General features: G+C 47.3%; 1 protein-coding gene and 1 non-coding gene across 2 annotated transcripts; both read left to right on the top strand.

Annotated features, from left to right (window-relative positions):
* The first annotated feature begins 148 nt into the window (after nucleotides 1–148).
* Nucleotides 149–5,956, top strand: LOC122368621 (out at first protein-like). The gene is made up of 6 exons (XM_043342760.1): nucleotides 149–158; nucleotides 767–771; nucleotides 1,860–1,973; nucleotides 2,383–2,517; nucleotides 3,707–3,890; nucleotides 4,881–5,956. The coding sequence occupies exons 1-6, from the start codon at nucleotides 149–151 to the stop codon at nucleotides 5,216–5,218; spliced, it is 786 nt and encodes a 261-aa protein (XP_043198695.1). The 3' UTR covers nucleotides 5,219–5,956.
* On the top strand, nucleotides 4,720–4,792 carry Trnak-cuu. Its single transcript has one exon. It is a non-coding gene; the product is annotated as a tRNA-Lys (tRNA).
* Nucleotides 5,957–23,455: the final 17,499 nt, after the last annotated feature.

The raw sequence follows: 23,455 nt of genomic DNA, 5'->3' as shown, positions 1-23,455 counted from the left end.
TTGTGTGACATATATGATTTACGGGAGATGTGAATGTCCCACGCTCACCCTGCCTGGTTGGTATTAGAGAAGGCATATCTTACATAGTTTTTCTAATCAAGATTCTTCAAAGATAGTTTTAATTTATTCCAGAAATATGCACAAGAATATGACGCTGGGTGGGTTCAATTGGGAAAAATCAAAAACTCGTAAAGAAGTAAACATATGGGATAAATTGATGAGCCGAAAAGAGAACATGGGCGGAAAATGTAATGCAGCAAGACATATTAGCAAGGCATATTAGTTAGAAAACATCCATACAGTGATCCGAAGAAACAAAAAGTGAGACTTGAGTAAAATTGCGTGAGCCTGTCAATAGTTAAATCTTCTGCTAGGAACATTCTGCTGGTTCTGCTATTGAACACGGGCATTAAAGGGACCCTCCCACCTTAACATTAGATTTGAGTTGAGATAGCCAAAATGGGGTCCCTGGCTCACAATTACCGGTTTCGGCACTCACAACATCGAGAAATGCCTTAAATCGGAAATATTGAATTTCAAAATTGCAGCATTTTGATTCAGAGGGGCTAATGCTTAGGAATACCCCTCTGAATGTGTGACGTCAGCGCAGATATCTAACGATTTTTAAATGTTTGACTAAAACGTTTTGTAGCACGCGCTATTTGCGCGCAACATCTGCCGCAAACGCCGCACTTCTAAAATAAAGTCGCTAGAAACAACGGAGATCCCAAAAAAGTAAACAAAAGTAAAAGTCTAATATCTTGAAAACCGGTGAATATTTTTCGGTGAAATTTGGTAGATATTCGTTTTCGCTCTTTCTGAACCGAGCGACATCACTTTCATGCCATTCCATAAACTTTTTTGAAGGTGGGAGGGTCCCTTTAAATCACAAATAAGGTGCGCTACAAATGTAAAATTTATCATTTGCGCTTGTTGTTTGTGTCTACTGTGCGCGCCCTAACTCTCCAACAACAACAACAACATTTGTGTCTACTGATACTTTTTTTCATAATTTGCATACGTTTAACGATTCTGCATGGTATTCAAGCCAGCCACTGAATAGCGAGATATTTAATGGCTAAATAAAGGTCATAAATCATAGGTATTGTCTTGCACAGGCTAGAACTGATTCACATCAACTGTCAACATCAACATAGGGGTAAACAAGCTAATTTAAGTATTAAAAATTGATTTATCAATTCCTAATGATACTGGATGCTGAGACTGGATTGGATAGATTATGAAATTCAGTTTTGAAATGTTCAGATTGATAGCTTTTTTGCTGTCAGCTTCAATAGTCTCGGGACTGCTCAAAATAAATGCTCGTAATCAGGTGAGTTCCTGGTGTTGGCATGCAATAATGATGGTCATGATTCATTGTGAATTTGTGGTTACACTTACAAGCTGGGTTCATGGTATCAGGGCCTCAAATCTTGGATCGGTTTCGTTTGATTGAGTTGGATGGATAATCGGTTTTGATGGTGGTCCACAAGTGGCAGAGCTGTAGGTAATTCAGAATAAATTATTTGGTAACATTTTCTGTATTATGTATAACATGGGCATTGGAAAGTGGAGGCACTGAGCTGCCACTCGCCCATAAACATCAATCACTTTTTGTGAACCCAGTGTGGAGCCAGAAATTTCAACTTCTTATAGTCATTTAATTTGTAATACTTACAGATGAATGCCATTTTCTGTAGCTTTTTGTCTGCTTTATCAATAATATTGCAATTTGTCATCAAACTGATAACAATAGCAAGATACACAGATAACTGTAGTACTACTGATACTAAATACTAACCTACTGTGGCTGCATGAAATTCATAACAGCATGATGTGACTCAAGTTCCTTGTTTCAGGGAGGAGAACTAATTGAAGAGACTCTCAGTGGCAATGTGACAGAAGACTTCACCACCCTGGAGTTCATCAAACCAGATGGCACTATCATCACACATCTGGTCGACTTCAAAAATGTTAGCTGAAATAATGTTCTTGGTGTTCTTTGACATGCTGGATATCCTATTCCTCAAGTATTGATGTCATTTGTCAATCTTTCAAGAAGTGTTAAATACCTAGCTGTTATTTAAACAAACACCTCTGAATCTGGGATCATTAGGCTCCAAGTTGCAACACTTCTTTTTTTTAATCAACGCTGAACTCTGATACCACAGTCCACAATAGTTGTAGTGTGTGGTTGGTGTAAAGTTTGGATGTCTTTGTTTGGAAATAGTATGCTAGTGTCTGCAAAGTCCAAGATCTAAAATTGGTTGAATAGTTAACTAGCTACATACGCTATTCTGAAGTTCCATCAATTTTCCTTCAAATCGTGCATTTGTATGTGATCTCCATCGACCACTGACGGTCCCGCGCGCCTCCCGTCAGGAGGTGCAGATATTCCAGGCGCTGATTCTCGGCGAGGAGGAGCGCGGGCAGAGTCAGTACCAGGTGATGTGCTTCGTCACGAAGGTGGACAAGGGCGACTACATCGCCTCAGACGCCATCTCAAAACTGAGACAGGTCGGTAACGTCTAATGGATCCGTAGTATTTCTTTTCGTTCGCGATGTTTGCACCTTGGTTTATACGAGGTTTGTGGACACAACACGTCTCAACTCTCAAGGAATGTTATTGAATAAGTTAATGCATAGAATATCCGGCAATAATCGACGGTACCTTCCTATCCTTAACACGCGCAGTGGAAGGGGGGGGGCGGATTTCGCCCACCCCTCCTGTTTTTCGCCAATAACTCGCGCCGCAAACATAATATTAATGTGAAATTTTGGCTACCTGTCCAGAATTGAATTGCGGATCTTGCCGTGCAAGAAATAAGAAAATCGGTTCACAACTTTTCTAGTAATAGCGGGGTAAAGTCAAACATCCTGCCGCGGCGGCGGCGCGGCGGCGCTGCGGCCGGCGCTAGCCGTTACGCGCCGCCTGAATTGTAGACTGTGCCGGGGCGGGACGGTTCCGTCTTTACATCGCGCTCCTTACCGCTGATTACATTAGATTCGCGTCAAATTTGGTGAGAAGACTCAGAAATGTACAGGCAATCATATGGTCAAAGAATTTTGAAAATCGGCCGGTAACAACTTGAGTTATGAGTGTGTAAACACAAAATTGTTATTGCCGCGTTTCCCGCGTCGGCCGATCCCGCTTCAGCCGGCGACATCTTACCCTTAACAGGCTTCTAACTGCCATATTCATTGTTGGTTTAACTTGAAATTCACCACACATACTCACAAATGTTTGGTCTTTCGTATAGTGAAATAAAAAAGAAAATCGGCCGGTAACTTTTCGCGTTATCGGCGTGTAAACGCAAAAAAGTCGCAAATATGGCAGATTTGACCACATTTGACCTCATTTGACCTTGAAGATATTGACCTAGGGTCATGAAATTCACACACAACAGAGTTCCCCATGGCCTCCACCTACCCTCCAAATTTCGTCTTTCTAGCTCCAGTGGGAGCTGAGATCTTAGGGGGGGGGGGCGACATCCGCCCCCCCCCTTCCACTGGGCGTAGTACTCGCAACCCTTCCACTGCGCGTGTTAACATATGCTTGTTTTTGTTTCGAAAGTCACCTCACATATCAGTGATGCCGTAAAAAAAGAAAAAATATTCATCTCCAGCGAAACTTTAGCCGAAACACGCGGCTTGGCTGCCGGAACTCGTCTTGTAAGTATGTCATCGTGCCCCTCCGTCTTTTCAGAAAAACCCTCGGGCCGAGCGTCAGGCGGAGGACGAGCTGCCCGAGCTCAGTTACCAGATGGAGGTGCGGCTGCACCTGAACCGGTCGGCGGCCGTCTCGCCGCACGTGCGCCAGCTGTGCGGAGAGGCCGGTGGCGCCACCTACTCCCGCCACCAGGATATCCAGCACGTGGCCGCGCACAGAGGTCGGTCCGCGGTGGAGCGGGACGGGACGGGGAAGGGTGTGCACGCCGTGCACTGTGCACTGAGAGTACGGTGTGGCGCTATATTGTGCAAATGGGCTCTCAATATCAATATCAACATCAATATCGGTGCTTTTCTACAGTGTAGTAGGGGCTTCAGTCACTCCCCTCTTCTCTTGCTTTTACATTTACCTTAAGTATTTACCTTAAGTAAAGGTCATTAGGTACCCTTTCGAGTAATCAGACCCTTTACTCAAGAGATGCCTCCTCTTCTTCTGACAAAGACGAGTAGGCTGCTATGCTAGGTGAGGCCACACATTGATGGCCACGATGATCATTAGTATGAGAACTTTGAGTTGAACTTTTCAGGGTGGTCCTTCCATTCCTGCCCCAATCTATACTTGAACACATCGACATTTGGAGCATCGATGGTGTGGGTTGACAGCTTGTTCCATGTCTGTGTTACTCGTGCCGCAAAGAAGGCTTTTCTGGGTCCCAATTGATGCTGATCATGCTGTTGTGACAACACGGGCACTCTCTTTGGAAGTCCACCTTGTCGAAGCCTTTCAATATTTTGAAAGTCTCGATGATGTCCGACCGTTTCCGTCGGAATTCCAGAGAAACGAGTACATCAGGACTGGAAGGAAGGCGTATTAGTGTGGAGAACCTTATTCCAACAAAAAGGTAGCTTGTATATTGTATAAGCTTACGCGTAGTAAAGTAATCCTGTAAGCTTATGAGAGTGTAGTACATATGTGGTGAAGGCAAGATGATATCTTTTAAATGACCGTCTTTTTAACCTGTACAACAACTGCACCCTCTGGTCCTCACCGCCCGGCTAGCTCAGTCGGTAGAGCATGGGACTCTTAATCCCAGGGTCGTGGGTTCGAGCCCCACGTTGGGCGAATCTTTTCAATTTTTCACCTGTCCCACGCAATTCTCGCCAGCTCAGGCTCCCTGTACTATCTGCCATCTGGTTCTGACTGTCCGCAGCGGCGGATCTGGACGCGCCGTCGCTGGACCAGCTGGAGCGGGCGCTGTCGCCGCTGCCGCCGGCCACCTCGGAACCCCGCTGCAGCTCCGTCTCCTCGCTGGCCGAGCCGTGCCGGTGTCGCTACCACCTCTGTATCAGCTGGTACCCGTGCAGCCTCAAATACTGCAAAGGCCGCGACGCCGACGGGCAGACGGTCAGCTACCGCTGTGGCATCCGCACCTGCCGGCGCTGCCACGTGTTTGACTACAGTGTGACGCGCAAGCAGCTCTGCCTTTGGGACGAGGAGCCGCGCGATGCCGTCAACCTGATGTCGATCGATGATGACGATGACGTATGAGCCGCGGCTGTGGCTGTAGGCGCAGAGCCTGCTGTAACACGCCTCGGGACTAGAACGGAATGAGGCTGAGTGAGTGTGAAGGGCTGGCCAGGATTGACGATTCAGTGAGGAATGATGCGGCCTCGATGTAGCGTTACGTGATGGTTCCTATCTGCACGGCCCACGCCAGCTGGGAGGGCCTGTGAGACAGCTTTAGTGGAGGATATCGCAACTGGCCTGAGTGATGAGTGCGGGCTAACGTTGTGCGTCGGTCTGCCAAGATAATGCGAACGATTTAAATGATTGTTGTTTTGTGTATTAACGATTTGGTTCGTTGAAATGGGGTATGCGCGATATACTAACGGTGATATAGGGATGTGTGGGACTCAGATAAGAGTGCTGGTTTACAGAAGATCTCAGTATATACTCTACATGCAGGGCGTTGTGCATCAGCCAAACTGCACGTCAGGATTTTACAGAGCGACCCAATGAATGCGTGTCGATTCCCACATGTGATCCGAAAATGGGCTTAAAACCTTAATTATGTTCATTGTTCATTGGTAGAATTACTCTGATATGTACGAGCGACCGAATGTCAGATTGGAGATCGTTTTTGTAACTGAAGCCGCCTTAACACGTTTTATACACGCGTGCAGTGAGCCGGTCGGGCTCACTGACCGTTGACTTTGGTATAGGATCGGTGAAAGTCAAAGTAGTGATGATATTCACTGTAATTACGAAATACACTTCATAAACGAGCTGAATGTGTCACTTTAAAAAGAAACCTAAGTTCTTTAATCAACTTAGTTTAGATGTTAGAGCTTAGAGGTTTTGACGATATTTTTCCATTCCAATTTCAATTATTTTTATAGTAATGTTTTCCTTAAACATAATTCAAACCACTCGGGCATATCGTATCCGATGTTTATCACCTTGTACTTGTGTGCGTTTCCAAACGGTTGATAGGCTCTGGCTGCTTTTTCAATAGAGGCGTTCGTAGTTTTCTGACCAAGACAATATGGTAACTCAACGTGTTAGTCATGCTGGTGGGCTCCACGGCTTCACGGCCGGCATCGGCTGCCAGCCCGGAGCTGCGTTGCCGATTTCTATCCTCCCCTCCCCCTCCCCTCCCAACTCTGTCGCCACTCGCCAGTCGGGATTCAAAAGCAGTCGCTTTTTATTAGCAACGTGTCATGCGGCACAGTGTAGTTGCAGGCGTTACTACTAGCGCCATCTATTGAGAATATATAAACTATGCGGTACAGCATAAATGCAGGCGCTTACCACTAGCGCTATCTATTGAACAAATACAGACCATGCGGCACAGCATAAATGCAGGCACTTCAGAGCTCGTTTGCTGCAATTCCTATTCCATGCTTACTGCTTTAGACTTTGTCATCACTCACTGGCTGAAGCAAGCAATCACACAACGCTGGGGTCACGAATCACGATGGTCACAAAAGCCGCCAGAAGACCGGGAACGATTTTCAAGTTGAGGGGGGAGGGGGGGCGAGCCTAAAATAGGTACCTGACATTATGCATATGAAACAGTGGCGTAGCTAGGGATCTAAGGGGACACGTACCCCCGCCCCCATCGGGTTCAAAGGGATCCTCGGGTCCGAGAGGCCCTGCGACGCTATTTGACCGCTGAGGGTTAACGATGGCCATATTTCGACTCAGAAGGGCCCCATGGGGCTCGCTAGAGCACCTCATGGGCCCTAAATAACCACAACAAAATCTCCATAAGGGCCCACGCCGGCTTCTGAGGGCCTCTTGCAGCTTTTAAGGGCCCCTCGGTGGTCTCCAAAGGCCCGTTACTGGCCTCTGATAGTTCTTACCGGCCTATGAGGGGCCAGTTCTAGGGGCATTTCCCGCCTGTGATGGTTCCACACTTATTTTGCTAAGGGCCTCATAACGGCAACTGTGGGGGCCCTCATCGGCGCCTTTTGAGGGCCCACACCGGTGTCTCTGAGGGTTTCACACCCCCAACTCTGAGTGTCTACACCAGTGCCTATTTTAACCCTCGCCCGTATTGGTGTTTTTCCAACCGCGAACGTATAAGGGGGGGGGGGGGGTCCGTTGGACTCCCCCTTGCCGTTTCGCCCCTGATCGAGCTAGAGCTTCGCGGAAAAAAACGAGCGTGTTGCCCGTGACGAAAGGGAGCCGATGATACCCACTTTTAAGGTCCTAGGTCATTGGTTGACCTTGCAGGTCAGGTCAATGACCCAAAAGTCGGGAAAATCGGTACCTGTTAGAACGTCGTAAAGTGTAGCTGCTATGGGGTTTTCGGGGTGCTGATCACGAATATCATGTTAGTTTTGATCACAGATGATGTCTTCATGCATTTAGTCCAGGTCGAGTCAGGTCAGGTCAGGCAACCAGTAGGGGTCCTACCGGGTAGGTATTCCTAGTAGGTGTCAACCGCCTCTGACACACAGTGGGCCAGGCGCTTCAAAAAAACGGAATTAAATCATTGAGCACAGCTGCGGTGCCAAAAACGATTCGTTACAGGGTAAAATATCATGCTAAAGCCGAATCCAATATCCATTTTCAATTTTGATTGGTTACGCTAGGTCACTGACCTATGACGTCATTATTTAATTTCTGCGCTGCACATATGCCTGGGACAGGCGGGCACTATGCCGCATTGGCCGTGCGTTTGCAGTCTTTTCGTGGTTTCAAGCGTTCAAACATGTGATATGATGTTGGTCCCATGCATTAGGGTGGGTGTAAAGGTCACCTGAAGGTCAGGTCAGGTCATTGACCTTCGATGACCTCGGTTCACTTTTTCGAGTTTTACATGTTTCTGGGCTAGTTTTTTGAGCTGAATTCGAATTTAGGAACCATTTGAACATTTACGAAGTAGTTTTGGTGCCTTCGTAACATGTTACGAAGCTGTCAGAGGCGGGTTGACACCTACTACGAATACCCGGCAGGACCCATAGGGAGAGAGAGAGAGAGAGAGAGAGAGAGAGAGAGAGAGACCATTTATTCAATAACAAACAGATGAATATAACAAATAAAGTATGCAATTGGCGCAAAAGTGCTACGCACTTAAATCATGGCGCCGCTTGCTAAACGAGAAGTACTTAACGTATTTAGCAACAATAATAATGATGAAACACAATGGAACAAGAAGAACGGAATAAAAATATTTATGTTGCAAAACATGTCAAAGTGATCGTCGATCGACCGGACCGCCCAAGCCCGGTAACGCTCCACGACCCCGGCGGCACTGCAAGGCTGCCCCGCACCGCGCCCACTCGTCCGACCACGGTAGTGGTGAGGATTGGGACTTGGGATGTTGTATTTTATAAGTGATGGGTAAGGATGATGAAGGATTGGACAGCGGTGGCAACCACACGGCCCTCCTCACGACTCAGGTGTGTACCGTGGATAAGGATGTCGAGTTGTTTGGAGGAAGGGAGAGTGGAAAAGTCAGTGCGGATGACGGGCGACACGGTGTTGTAAAGAATGTTTCGCTGAGTATGATAAAGTGGACAGGAAAGTAGGAAATGTTTTGTGTTTTCAGAATTATAGCCGCAAGTGCAAGAGGGTGAATTAGCTTGTTGTATGGAGAAAAGATGAGCATTAAGTTTTGAAGTATTCAGTCGTAGTTTTGTGTGTAAAATGTTGCCTGTTTTTGTGCCTAGGAAATAATACAGAGGTGGACGGGGTTGTGTAATCAGTTCTTTTAGGTGTTTTTTAAAGGTAAAGTAGTTATTGTTTGTGCGTAGATGTTCGGGCAATGTGTTCCAGAGGCTTGTAGAGGATGGGACGAAGGATCGGTGATAGGATGTGGTTCTGGCCAATGGTATTGTTTGAGCTGAAATATTTCGTAAAGTTCGTGTTGTGTTTTGCTGTCTTGTGTTAGGAATAATGGTCTTAATAAATTCGGGAAGTCAAGGGTGAAGTCGTATAAGAGTACGCACTTAGTGGATTTCTTGCTCTCATTTGTTTAATATTTGAAAGAAAGAAATCGCAAATAGGGAATATTAAAGTTCATTGAATTAGCCATCAACCCATGGGGCAACGATCCTTCAGCGTAAATGGAAGTGGTCTAAAACTGACATTTTCTGAACCGCTGCAGTTGCGTACTCTTACCGCCTGGGGTGTGTAAGAGTACGCACGCCAGGCGGGTGGAGTACGCAAGCATATGAACACACACCTATGCAGCTTGTACTGTCCAAATGCTTGACTTCAAACTCAGAAGGCATTTAAGTTAATTCTAGTATCCAAAAAGAAAAACATAAAATAAATCTTTGAAGTCTATAAGTCAGGAAATAATCATGTCGTGTGTTTCTTAAAAAAATGTACAATCAAAAGGGAGAATAACTCGTATTTGGAAGAATTTCGGGTACGCATCTGCATCACAGTGCTCCATTGATGATATACCTACAAAACAAACGTCATTGAGCGATAGATTAATAATTTCATATTTCTGTATATTCGATTTAATGTATAATTCTGCGTACTCTTACCCTCCTGAACAGTGCGTCCTCTTACCGTACATGCAATTCGCGCACAAAACAACCCCGAAACGTTGTGCAAAACTTCGCAAACAGAATATTGCACTGCACAGTATTTCCCCAGATAACCTCACAAGTTTCCCACAACAATCACGGAAATGTACCTTATCTCAACTGCCAAGTATCAAAATTATTGTACCATACCATAATAATATCATAACGCTCGAAAATAATATTCATCGCCTTAAACTCAACAGCGTCACCGCTCAACGCCCACGTTCCGTTGGTGACAAGCACGCACTGGCGGCTTCATGTCACTTCATGAACTCGACAAGCCCGCGTTGCTAAGCAACCAAAACAGCTAATGCGTACTCTTATCGCCCGCGTACTCTTACCCGCCCTTACCCTACTGGTTGACCTGACCTGAGCTGACCCGACCTGGCCTAAATGCATGAAGACATCATCTGTGATCAAAACTAACATGATATTCGTGATCAGCATCCCGAAAACCCCCTTAGCAGCCACACTATACGACGTTCTAACAGGTCCCGACTTTCGGTCATTGACCTGACCTCAGAGGTCACCATTTGACCTATGACCTTAAAACCGGGTACCGTTGGCTTTGTCTCGTGACGACCTACACGATGGTTTTTTCCGCGAGGCTCTAGCTCAATTAGGGGCCAAACGCGAGGAGGGTCGCATCCCCCTGTGCCGTCGAGGGATGCAAAACGGCCTATGCCGGCGAGGGTTAAACCCTTATTTGTCCATTTCGCGCAAAAATGCGCAAAATATTTGCATTGGGCAGCAAGCTATACACGTTGAGGAAAGTCAGGCAGCAAATATCTTCGTGTTGTTCGGTGACGTTTTCTTTATATCCTTATATAAATTCATTGCATCGTTGCACTACCACGGTTCCGAACAGGCACTGTAAACCCCACCGCTACTAGTAAGCATGAAATAGTTCCCGGGAACTTGAGTACGAGAAACATGCGCAGAAATACCGGCTGTTTTTTTTTTAAAGCTATTTTGTACGGAATAACTTTAATGATTTTACGCTGAGAGCTTTTGAATCGGGGGAACGGAATATGTTAAACAGCAGTCATTTCCATCTCCAGTCGGTAAGTCCTACTTTGCGACGTTATAGCATTATCTGCCCTGACATTGGGGAAAGGAAACTTGCTTATTCGGAAACTTTGGACATTTTTACAATACTCTATCCCATAATTACAGGAATTTCACCGAAGTTGATTTTCGACTTAATTCCGCTTTTTTGATGCGCCTGGCCCACTGTGTGACAGCTTCGTAACATGCTACGAAGGCACCAAAACTACTTCGTAAATGTTCATATGGTTGCTAAATTCGAATGCAGCTCCAAAAACTGGCCTAGAAACATGTAAAACTCGACAAAGTGAACCGAGGTCATCAAAAGTCAATGACCTGACCTGACCTTCAGGTGACCTTGACACCTACCCTAATGCATGGGGGCTACACCATATCACATGTTTCAACGCTTGAAATCACGAAAAGACTGCAAACGCGCCGCTAATGCGAGCCGACATACGCCGAATCGCGATTCTGGCCAAGCCAAACATGGTCTCGAAAAGTAGGTCACAGGTCAAAGGTCATTTGGGTCAGGGTCATGAAATTTCCAGGGTAGGTGTAAAATTGAATAACGCGAGGGTGCTGAAAGTTTCGTCGCGATCAACCGCTTTTTACGCGAGTTATTCGCGAAAAACCATGGGGGTCCGTTCGACCCCCCCCCCCCCTATACGGGCGAGGTTAAAGTTAAACGCAAGTTAAGTTAAACGCAAGTTAAACGCACACCAGTGCTCTATACAAAAAGTAACAAGCCCCGAGTGCGCCTGTGGCTACACACAAGAAAACACAAAACACTTCATCCTTCACTGCCCACACTACGCACTGACGAGGTCCACACTCTTTGCACAAGTATCCACACACCTCAACATTGATTTCAACAACCAATCAGACACCATGAAATTAGACACACTTCTACACGGACACAACACGACAAAGCAAAACGCACCTCAGGTTCTCCTTGCCTTTCAATCCTTCCTCAAAAACACCTCCAGACTGATACCTATAGCCCCGTCTCGGTGGACTGGCGCCGGCCCGCTATCACCGCTTATCAATGCCAACTGTCGCGGCAGCCGACCTGACTCTCCGCGGCCGTGGATTGGACCATATTCATTTATTCTGTTTACGTTACCAGGTGGTGGTGCCTCGATTTAAGCATCAGCTTTTGCACCACCACCTGGACTATTTGCTTATTTCTATTTATGTTTAATCTGTGGTTTGAAGTCTATGGTTTAATAAATGTGTTTTGTTGTTGTTGTTGTTGAGGGTTAAAGCCCTATATCGGCGGCTCTGAGGATCCAACAGTCAACACCTGTGCATCTAAAGGCCACCAACTGGTGAGTTGTTGAGGGCCCCACACCGTTGACTCTGAGGGCCCAACCGGCGTCTGACAGTACCATGCCGGTCTCCAAAGGACCCCACGGAACTTCTTCTGCCGGCCTAAGGGCCCCTTGCCGGTCACTGAGAACCCCTGCCGGCTTGTAGAGGGTTCGCGTCAGCAGCTCTAAAGGCGCCACATCCGTCTGTAACGGCTCTACACCAGCGTCTATGAGGGCCCGGAGCAACGCCTGTAAGGACCCTCACCGGCGCCTCTGAGAGAATTACACTAGCACTTCTGAGCGCCCGCACCGGCACCTGCATGACGGCCCCACACCAGTGCCTCTAAAGGCCCATTACCGGCGGCTCTGAGGGCCCTACGCCATTAGCGTCGCCACGGGGGGGGGGGGGCAAGCGGGGCAGCTTGCCCCCCCCCCCCAACCTCGGACCGGGCACCCCCTGAGATCGATACAGATCCGATGAGATTTTGGAGTCGGGGAAAAAATGGGGGTACCTTTCTGAGAATGCCTGTGAGGTCAGACTCGGTTGGAGCGTGCAGTTCAAACCAGAGTCTGACTCGCAGTCGCCAAAATCTTCAAGACTCTGAGTCCAGATTCGGAAATGTCAATGCTGTGATTCATTCCATGTTCCTAGTTCGTTTTTTATTACATTTTACAGCTGATTTTCATAAGTTTTGGAGTGCTGACATAATGTTCGTTCAAAGCGTGAAACGAAGTCTTCGGGGCCTTTCTCAACTCTCGTCAAATGTCTGCGAGAGGCTCAAGTACTGTACAAGTGTCGCAGGGCTCATGAGCTTGCTTTAAACAAAGGCTCCTAAGGAGCTCCACTGAGCCCTAACGAAGCTTTCAGAGGGCCCAAACCGGCCTCTGAAAGTCCCACTGGTGTCCATGTTCTCTGAGGGCCCAAGCCCATACAGGGATATCTGAGCCTTCGAACATTTCTGTGAACCTTAACTGGCCTCTGATAGTTCAGCCAAACTTTTGAGGCGACAGACTTTGCTAACCCCAAGCCGGCATCTGAGGGGTCACAGCTCACGTGTCCCTCTGAGGTCCGCAACACATGTTTATTATGTCCCTACGTAGGGTCCTCCTTAGGGATTCGACACAGATTCGATGTAAAATTCGATGTATATATCAAGGAGTGCGTAAACCAAAAATGAGCCTGATCGGACTTGTCAGCCGGCGGTCAAAGCCTAAATTGTGAACAAGCAAAAATGCCGATAATTTTTACTTTGACCTGACCTTTAATGTCATCGGTGACCTCGAGGTCAATGAAAATAGGTTTCGCTCGACAGTTTTCCCAGGACTATCAGATACCGTTTGAATTTTGACGATCGGCTCAGTAGTTTCGGAGATAGGAGGGGGCTCTGGAGACCCCCCCCCCCCAGTCACTCGCGTTATGGAAAATACCCCAGTCATGCGCGGGTTAACCTTTTTGAAGGTGGGAGGTCCCGTTAATTGACGTCAGGATATGAAAACGATGTTTAACAACTCTGGCGATCCTGCAACAAGGGCGCCTGAAGGTTGGTGATTGCTCAATTGGATGGATCAGTCGCAACGTGCCGCCAGATGCCGATTTTCGCTTTGCGTCGTGTCTGCCAATGCTGTGCTACAGTCGCCAACAGGGTCTCGGTGGCCTCAACCAGAGTAAAGTAAGAAAAGCCAGTGATGAGGCCTATAAAACCTCCCAGGTTTGCCAACAGGGTGCTGGAAGTGAAAGCGAGATATTCTTGGAGTTCCTCAGTGGCAAGGTCGAAGGTCAAAACCATCCCGACCGCACACCTGTCAGAGTCTAGGGTGTCCTTCATCTTTTGAAGTCTGTAGTTCGCTTGATGGCATGCAGGCAGGCACTCGCAGCTCTTCAAGTTGATTAAAATGTCTGACGGCAAATAAATGTGTGCGGTCTTTGGTAATGGGCAGTTGATTTGATACTCGTTACTGACATTCTGCTTTGGCCACCCATCCTGCAATAGATCAGCACCGCAAATCCAGGGATGAACTTGATTACAGCTATTTTTAAGGCAGATCTGAGAGATGTTTTCTTGACGCTTCAGAAAACTTCCTTTGCACATTGATAGCGTTGAGCCGGTATATTTCTGGACGGGTCGTTTGCACATGGGCAGATGGTCGACGGGTCCACGAATCTCCGGCAGGTAGGCGTCTGCTGCCACCATGTGGGGCAGCCGGCAGCCGATGTGCGCCGCCAGCCGCCGCCACAGACACTCCTTCAGACACTGGGTGAGCGAGTAGCCCGGCTCCGAGCGGCACGGACGGCGGTTCACGTTGGCCAGCTGCCGAAGACGCGCCGTGACACGGTACGTGGCGATGCGCTCACCGGGCTGCAGCTCGTGAAAGATCGTTGACGGTACCTCTACTCCGTGCTGGTTGAGGTCCAAGTCGAGGACATTTGGCACTTCATTGCCGTGAATGAACAGCCGATGAGAGACGAGCGTTTGCAAGCCGGTAAAAAGAGGAGAGGCTTGCAAGTATAGTGTTATTTCCAGCTCGTTGCTGCTGCGTTCCTCAAGGTAAGAGCTGGCCTCAAAAGTCAGACACCTTGTTGGTTGAAGACTGTTTTCGCTCTGCCAAAACAAGTAATAGCGTTGCTTCCACACCCCTAAATCACTTTCCTTGGGAATCAGTGCAAGATGATCAGCAAAGAGCATGAGTCCCGGGTACACCCCGACCATCTCGGGCGTGGTGAGGTTGTAGTAGTCGAGCAGCGAGATGGAGTCGTTGACCAGCTGCTGCTGTCGCTCCAGTAGCAGGCTGTAGTCGGTCAGGCTGGCCGCCGGACACACGGTCAGACGGGGAAACGGCGCCTTCTTGCGCACCACGGTCGAGCTGACCGGCTGGGCGCGGAACTCGAGCAGCTGCTGGCCGGCCAGCGTCAGCAGCACCAGCAGGCCGGCTGCACGGGCCGTCCAGCGCAGCAGCGAGCGGACCAGCGGCACGGCGCGCGGCCGCCGGTCTCCCGGAGTTCCGGCCAGCGGGCCAGCCATCGTGTCCGCTGCCGTCCGGCTGAGTCTGACGGCCGACTGAGCGTCCCGCTTTATATAGGTACGCCATGGATGAAGAATGGACACAATCTTCTTTCATTTAACTGAGTTCAGCCTAGGCAACTACTTGCTAACGATTAATGTTCTCTGCTCAGAAGTATGGTTGATTGCATGCCTATCGCCTATGTCCAGCATAACCGTATTGAACAGCCGCAGCCGTATGTATTCAATCATTGCCGTGTCGATAGGTAATGTAGCACATACGTTCGCCGTAACACTGTGCTTCATTCTCGTGTCAGTTCTACGTTCCACCTGACACTGCGATTCACTAAGCGTCTATTCCACAATTCACACGATTGTATTCACTATGGTTGCATTGAACACGCGACCTAAAATGGTCTTCGTCAAGGTAAATGCAACTATCGCATTCATCAACTTGATATGGGCATCGAACGGATTCCATAAATGTATGCCAAATAGGAATGCCAAATTTCTTGTCAACATCAGTGGCGCATTCCCTATTACTTACTGGACATGAATGAACATTAACCCGCGCCCCGCTGGGCTATTCAGCCATACGCGCCCTGCTGCCCCCCCCCCCCCAGACAGTGGGGGCAGATTCTGCCCCCACCACAGTAGGCGATTTCGCTATCCTAGCACTTCATGAGTTATATCGTAAGTTAGACTCAAAACCAGTCATCCTTAAACCTCTTAGTTTGTGCCTAGTTTCATTGCGCTTCAACTGATATAAGTGTTTGCATCAGAAGTAATCAGGTTTTCTTTGCAACGTGCAAGAGAGCGAGCAATGTCTTTTCCCCATAGGCTTAACACAGGACAGAAGAGGCTTAACAAAAACATATACAGTGTCGTCTGTGTTATGACTTACTGCTCAACTAACGTCAGCTACGGATGAACCACTTGATCACAAACCACGTGAGCTGGTTTTGCAAAGAAAACATTGTTGCAAAGGCGCTTTCAGACTGGTCTGTTTGGGGAAAAATAGTACCAACAGACTACCACATTTCAGAGGATCGCAAATTATCGTGTTTTAGGAAGAAGGTAATTATCGGTGAAATGGAAAAGGTTTAGCGCTGAAATTGCATGTAAGCAAAGCTAAGATGCAATTGCAAAGCAAAAAAGAGGAGACCATGACTTGCGAAAAATTGTGGTTGTTTGAACGTTCCGATCACATGTTCTACAAATAAATAGCTTTGTAGGTAGTATCGTGTCTACCTACAACGTAACGCTTATGTTTGGTGGTTGGGATTCAAAGTTGCGAAATGAATGTACGCTAACGGAGTTAAAGGAAGGAGTAGGAATTTCGTTTTCCGTTTGGCCTCTAAATGAGTTAGAACTTCGGTGCAACGTGGGCATGCTACTCTTCCCGAACGGAAGCCATTTCTACTTACCCGATTGTAAGTATTTTAGGTCAGAGTTCCCAGGTCACGAAAATGGTCGAAGGAGGTCAAATTGTATACCATTCGATTCGGCAGGTCTTCTTGAGTTCATTAGTGGCTTGCCTGAATCGCTAGCTCAATTTGTTGGGGAGTTATGGACCAAAAACTATAATGACCAGATCATAGTGACGTCATAAATGACATCACGCAAGTTCAACAATGCAAAAGTAAAGCATCGGACCTTGCAAAAGTAAAGCTTGAACTAGTTTGATATCGTTCCCGGCACCAAAATAGCAGTGTTCATTTTACAACATTGACTCACAATAGTGAGGTCATGTGATCGACCTGACCTCATGCGACCTTTAGGGAAAATCCGAGACATACAAACTGTGAATCCTCTGGAGGATACTAGGTTCTGTAAGTTTTATCTCCATGTGAAAGCTGCTCTGGCATTGAGGGCTTTGCGAAGTTGCGACATCTGAGGATCGTGCAGAGGTTCACTTATGACGTCATTGGTCCGTGAACTGACCTGACCTAAAAATGTAGTTGGTGTCACAAGATTCGACTTCAATCAAAGGTCAGGTATGCCAAGTTTCAGCTTTCTATCGCTGGTGAGTTCGGAGCTGTCGCGAACAGAATCTTCGGTTGGGCGGCGGTACTTCGCCCCTCCCCTCGGCCCTGCCCCCACCTTATACGGTAAGGGTTGAGAAAAACGTCTATAACTCCGTGAATCGCAAAAAGTCGCAGACAATTTTAACAGGGTATTGAGAACAAACATTAGGCTACTAAGTAATGGTGTTTTTGTGGCCGGATCTCGCGGACAGTAAAACATGCGCATTGCCAAACGTTGTACACAGTCTTGAACTGATGCAGTCAAAAAGGTGTAATGCAAAATATTATAAAAAATATAGAGAAGCTTCAAAAGTTGAAAGTATGGCATGCATATTACTTCGCAAGGAATGAGGTTTCAATCAAAATTAGAGTTTTCAATATATTCAACTTTTGTCTTGATTTACAGCTCTAAATATAACTAGGATCAAATCACGACCAGGCACCAGAGCTCAGCCTCTCCAAAAAAAGTCGTGTTTGGACGTGTGTGGTTTGAAAGTGTTTGGCTTGATGTTACAAATAGTGTCACATTTCGGGTGCTGGGATATTTAGCTACAAAATACATCAGTATTTGTTTATATTTCCCACCATTTTGTTTCGGGTCCGTGAAGCGCTAGAAAGCATGGATCGCCTACAGTGGCACTGTCTAACTTCCGAACCGATGGTCGTAGAAAGACGGGGAAACGGCAATTGAAAGCTCTCAACAAGGCGGATCTTAAGAGACCAAGTTTTTTGCTTAAGTAGGTCAGAGGTCAGGTCAAGGTCAGGTCAAGGGTACAAAATGCAAGTTTCTACAGTATCGGCCTTGCACCGTAGTTGCCGAAGAATGGACTGAGACTGATTGCCCAAAACGTGTTCTTAGGCTACCAAGACAATATTTCGTTGCATACAGTATCATGCAAAGGTCAAGGTCAAGGTCAGGTCAGGTCACCAAAAACGAAATATAGAAAAGGGCATGTGCGACACATGTTTTATGGGTCATTTTATTCATAGAATTCAATAGGCACACTCAATAAGTGATATGGACCACATCTGGATGAATTTCAGGTCGATGTCAGGTCAAGGTCAGGTCAAGTGAGGTCAAATTTTGAAGTTGGTTGTTAAGGCCTAAAAAGGTGTCTATCTGATGCAGTTTTCACGGCGAATCGAATGGTACTATTTTTGTTTCCGTACGAGGTCTAGAACTTCCAAGCAAATCATTTTTCAAAAAATTTGTACGTCGTGACGTCATAAAATGTTGAATAACTCCCACATTTTTGAACTGATTCTTCTAAAAAATGGTATGTAAGTGCACATAGACCACTTCTCTGGCATGTATTCCGGTTTCTTCGATACACTCAAAATTTTGGATTTTATAATTATTTTCCCAAAAAAATCAGTTTTTTTAAGAAAAAAAAATTGGGCCGAAATCCAAAATTTTCAAAAACCGAGATACCCATTTGATAGACAAAATAGAAACACATATAACCTTTTTGTTACGTCTTGATTCCTTTAAAAATGATAATGTTAGCGGCGTTTGAATTTTTGCCGTTTTTGAGGCGAAAATTGCGAACATGACGTCACTAAAACGTCATTTTCTCAAAAATGTTCAAACGGATTTCACTCAAATTTTCAGGGAACGTGTCAAATGGATATATGATAAGGTACTGAAAGATTGACGTCGCTGGCGTGACGCGTTTAGAAGTTATTGGCGAAAAACGGGAGGGGGGGCAGATCCTGCCCCCCCCCAGCGGGGCGCGGGTTAAAGGAAAAGGGCCACCTTCGTGAAATATGAAGATATCGTTGTTTTTCATTTTGACATTATTATTTTTCATTTTCTTTTTAAAACTGGTGCCAGAAGTGCACAATTCGCGAAAAAGTATTTAAAACTATTTAACATATTGGTACTATGTTGATACTCTCTACGGCACCTACTGTATGATGGCATAGCGATGACGTCACACTCAAGCCAATCAGCGTTCAGAAGACAGACTCGTCGGATTGTGTCAGATAAGCTGATTGGTTAAAGCTGAGCTGGTTGGAGCTGATTGGTAAAAAACCAAAGCCTCGCCGCGGGTGGCTGTATTGTCGGATAAGAACGCATTCCTGGGATAAGGACGCATTCCTGGCGTATTTTCTTTTAAAATTGCCGATAACTACGAATGGAGGCCGAAGTCGGCCGTAAGGAGGTAGACAGATAGGTTTTCGGACACGGGCTACAATATGGCTATCTCAGTTTCAATCCCCATGTTAAAGGTGGCCCTTTTCCTTTAAGAAGTTCTTTGGAATATCTATATCTACTCGAGACGATGAAAAATGAACATTTTCTAGACGGATGTCATCTAAGTGTACCTAAGTAAGCAATGAAGGCATGTTTATCAAACTTTGCTGGTCGTCGAGCTCATGAGCATCGTAGTCTGGCTTTGTGCGTTATCACTTCACTCTTCAATTCCTTCCTTTTTTTGACAATATCACAGCATTTTATGGATGCATTTTAGTGAAGTGCCCAATCGTTCAATGACCACCAGGCACCAATGATCGGGCAGAGGAGAGAGTGCGACTCCCGTTCCGTCCGAGACCATTATAGGAACTGGAATGGGAGAAATCTGTACCGGCTCTGCTGCAGCTAGTCAGTGGATTTCACGCAAAACAAGACCATTTGGTAACACCTCTCGAGCAAACCAACAACAAAGTCTCGCCATTGCGACGTCACGAAGAGATGCAAACAAAAATATAAAATAAACGTAATTAATATCTGATTACGGAGCGAGCGAAGCGAGCGGAGTCTTACGTAGATTAAAGGTAGTGTGCCACCTTTGAAAGATTTCCCATTTTATTTTTCCTAGGATAAGAAGCTTCTGTTTTTACCTAACATCGCAAAAAAAAATTCAAAAATGGGCCTGGAATAGTGCCTTTTTCGCCTAAAAGTTTTTCGGTTTTTAGATATGTATAACAACTGTAGTGGGCTCACCTGCAAACAGGCGTCGGGCAACAATCGCGAATGCGGCGCACTTGTGACAATAAGCAAAGGTCATTATAGTGTTACGACCATACGACGTACGGGAATGAGTTATCAGCTGTCTAATCGTAGACAACACAATGTCGAGCCTTAAACTGTAAGCCCGTATTGGTATTGTTTCTTTTATTTGGCTGTCGAACATTATTTATGGTTTGAAATATGATTTTATGTAAAATAATTGATATGAAAAAGCCGTCTTATAAGTTATGACTCCATTTCACCACACGCAAGTGGCAGAAATGACAATGATCAGCTGACGCATTTTTCTTGGCCGAAGTCAGAGCGCGCGGCCCGACGCACCACGCGTATTTGGAAATTCCGGCCTCGACGAGCATCAGAAGCCACCTAACAGGCGTGTTCGAAACCGCAGGAGATGATGATGAACGGGTTTATCGAAACTTGATTGGATGAGCATATCGGTAATAGCGATTTCAGTGTGTGCATTTATTGTTCATAGTGGTGTGAAATGTGGTTGGGGTACGACCGACAACCCGTCGGGGCGAATTTCGCACTGGGGTACTCAAAATTTGAAGAATTTAAGACGTTTCCATGAGTTTTAAAGGTATGGATAAGTTCTAAAAATCCGGTTCTCCTTATCTGGGCCATTAACTCCATACGGTCCAAGAAAGCTGGCACACTACCTTTAACGGAAATTTCTGAGTATGAGCGGCCGGCCGGCCGGCCGGCCGTGGTCACGCTTTTGCGAGGCTTATATCTCAGCAACCACTTGACCGATTTACACGCGGTAATTTTTGTAGGGTAGCTTCATTCCTTCTACCAAGTATTGGACTATTCCCGATGCATGTGGGTGACCCCTTATGCACGTGCCACGTGCAAAACGAAGAGGTGTCACTTTTGTAATTGTTGCAATATCTCGGTAACTACTTGGCCGATTGCGCTGAAAGTTGGCATGTAGGTAGGCACCCACCAGGCAATGCACATCCATGTGCTAGAGTTGGGGTGCTGCTGCACGTGCGCACGTGCAGGGGTCGATTCCATATCTCGAGAACGGCTGGACCGATGACGCTCAAATTTGGTACATGGTTAGGGACCGGCTAGTAGGGTGCCGTGCAAAAGTCAGTTGGGACCCATTTTGCACGTGCGCACGTGCAGGGTGCCGCTTCCAGATCTCGAGAACGGCTGGGCCGATTGTGCTCAAATTTGGCACATCGCTAGAGACCGGTTAGTAGGGTGCCGTGCACAAGTCAGCTGGAGGTACCCCCTCGAAATTTTGCACGTGCAAGGGTCACCCTCTCGCTCGCTCCGTTAGTCGCCCCAAAAGGCGTTATACTGGTTACGGAGCGAGCGAAGCGAGCGTAGTCTTTCCTTAGATTAACGGAAATTTCTGAGTATGAGCGGCCGGCCGTGGTCACGCTTTTGCGAGGCTTATATCTCAGCAACCACTTAACCGATTTACATGCGGTAAATTTTGTAGGGTAGCTTCATTCCTTCTACCAAGTATTGGACTGTTCCCGATGCATGTGGGTGACCCCTTATGCACGTGCCACGTGCAAAACGAAGAGGTGTCACTTTTGTAATTGTTGCAATATCTCGGTAACTACTTGGCCGATTGCGCTGAAAGTTGGCATATGTAGGTAGGCACCCACTAGGCACTGCATATCCATGTGCCAGAGTTGGGGTGCTGCTGCACGTGCGCACGTGCAGGGGTCGTTTCCAGATCTCGAGAACGGCTCGACCGATTGCGCTCAAATTTGGTACACAGTTAGGGACCGGTTAGTAGGGTGCCGTGCACAAGTCAGTTGGGACCCATTTTGCACGTGCGCACGTGCAGGGTGCCGCTTCCAGATCTCGAGAACGGCTGGGCCGATTGTGCCCAAATTTGGCACATCGCTAGAGACCGGTTAGTAGGGTGCCGTGCACAAGTCAGTTGGAGGTACCCCCTCGCAATTTCGCACGTGCAAGGCCCACCCTCTCGCTCGCTTCGTTAGTCGCCCCAAAAGGCGTTATACTGGTTGATTACTCTTGTTTTAGCACACCCCTTCCGCGCATCAAAGTTATTTCACTACAGCACTTGACAGTCATATTATTTAAGTATCATAAAAAGAATCACTTGAACGAAGCATTGAAAGAACGACGCTCTCAAAAGTACTTTTCCACGTCGAGCTCACGCCTAGTCTTGTTTTGTAGCATGATGCTTGAAAACCTCCACGAGCCAAGGTGCAGTGTGCACTATGCCAATTTATAAGACGAGCTTGCGGCCAATGTAACATGTTCTTGAATCGCGCCTGAATGGAACGACGCAATGAGGGTTCTAAATATAAGTGGCAATTCCTGTCATAATGTGCTTCTACAGTCTACATGCACATTGCTGCCTGTCGCGTTCAACATGTCAATGTCAACGCTGACCCATACACTTTGACACAGCACTTGTTCCAGCGGCACCACTAGCCATCGCCTGATCACTTGGAGTCCCGCAGAGTCGCCTTTGCCTGGCTAAAGTAAACAGGCATCCTGAAAGAACACGCGCTGCGTACTACAAATGACTGGGTAACGGCGATGTTGTGGCTTGATTGCTAGAGCAGAGCGAAAATTATGCCAAATTATCACCGAAGGCAATGAATGGAAGGACGCTCAGTCGGCCGTCAGACTCAGCCGGACGGCAGCGGACACGATGGCTGGCCCGCTGGCCGGAACACCGGGAGGCCGGCGGCCGCGCGCCGTGCCGCTGGTCCGCTCGCTGCTGCGCTGGACGGCCCGTGCAGCCGGCCTGCTGGTGCTGCTGACGCTGGCCGGCCAGCAGCTGCTCGAGTTCCGCGCCCAGCCGGTCAGCTCGACCGTGGTGCGCAAGAAGGCGCCGTTTCCCCGTCTGACCGTGTGTCCGGCGGCCAGCCTGACCGACTACAGCCTGCTGCTGGAGCAACAGCAGCAGCTGGTCAACGACTCCATCTCGCTGCTCGACTACTACAACCTCACCACGCCGGAGATGGTCGGGGAGGCGGCAGGAGTCATAGTAATGGGTGATAACATCGCTTCAATACCCTTTCAAAGCAATTTTGGTGTTTGGAAACAACGCTACTATCTGTTCCTCGAGAAACAGAATGGAGTTCGCCCCACAAGATGCCTTACTTTTGAAGCCAGTTCATTTTTAGAGGAACTCAGCAGCAACGAGCTGGAAATACAGCTTTATCTTCAGGCATCTCCTCTGTTCACCAGTCTAAAGAAAGTCGCTTACCGACTGTTCGTGCACGGACCTGAGGTGCCGAACGTCCTCGATTTGGATCCCAACCAGCACGGAGTGGAGGTACCATCCACAACATATCACGAGTTGAAGCCCGGTGAGCGTATCGCCACGTACCGTGTCACGGCGCGCCTCCGGCAGCTGGCCAACGTGGA

Source organism: Amphibalanus amphitrite, unplaced genomic scaffold (genome assembly GCF_019059575.1).
Source record: "Amphibalanus amphitrite isolate SeventyFive unplaced genomic scaffold, NRLGWU_Aamphi_draft 000962F_arrow, whole genome shotgun sequence".
NCBI classification, from domain to species: Eukaryota; Metazoa; Arthropoda; class Thecostraca; order Balanomorpha; family Balanidae; genus Amphibalanus; species Amphibalanus amphitrite.
Note: the sequence above shows the minus strand (reverse complement) of the source record. Positions and strands in the feature narration are given on the sequence as shown.

Excerpts from the sequence above, each read along its gene's own strand:
- LOC122368621 (XM_043342760.1), top strand. Across the intron at positions 2,518-3,706 it reads CCATCTCAAAACTGAGACAG|AAAAACCCTCGGGCCGAGCG; the intron begins GTCGGTAACGTC and ends CCGTCTTTTCAG. Across the intron at positions 3,891-4,880 it reads GCACGTGGCCGCGCACAGAG|CGGCGGATCTGGACGCGCCG; the intron begins GTCGGTCCGCGG and ends GACTGTCCGCAG.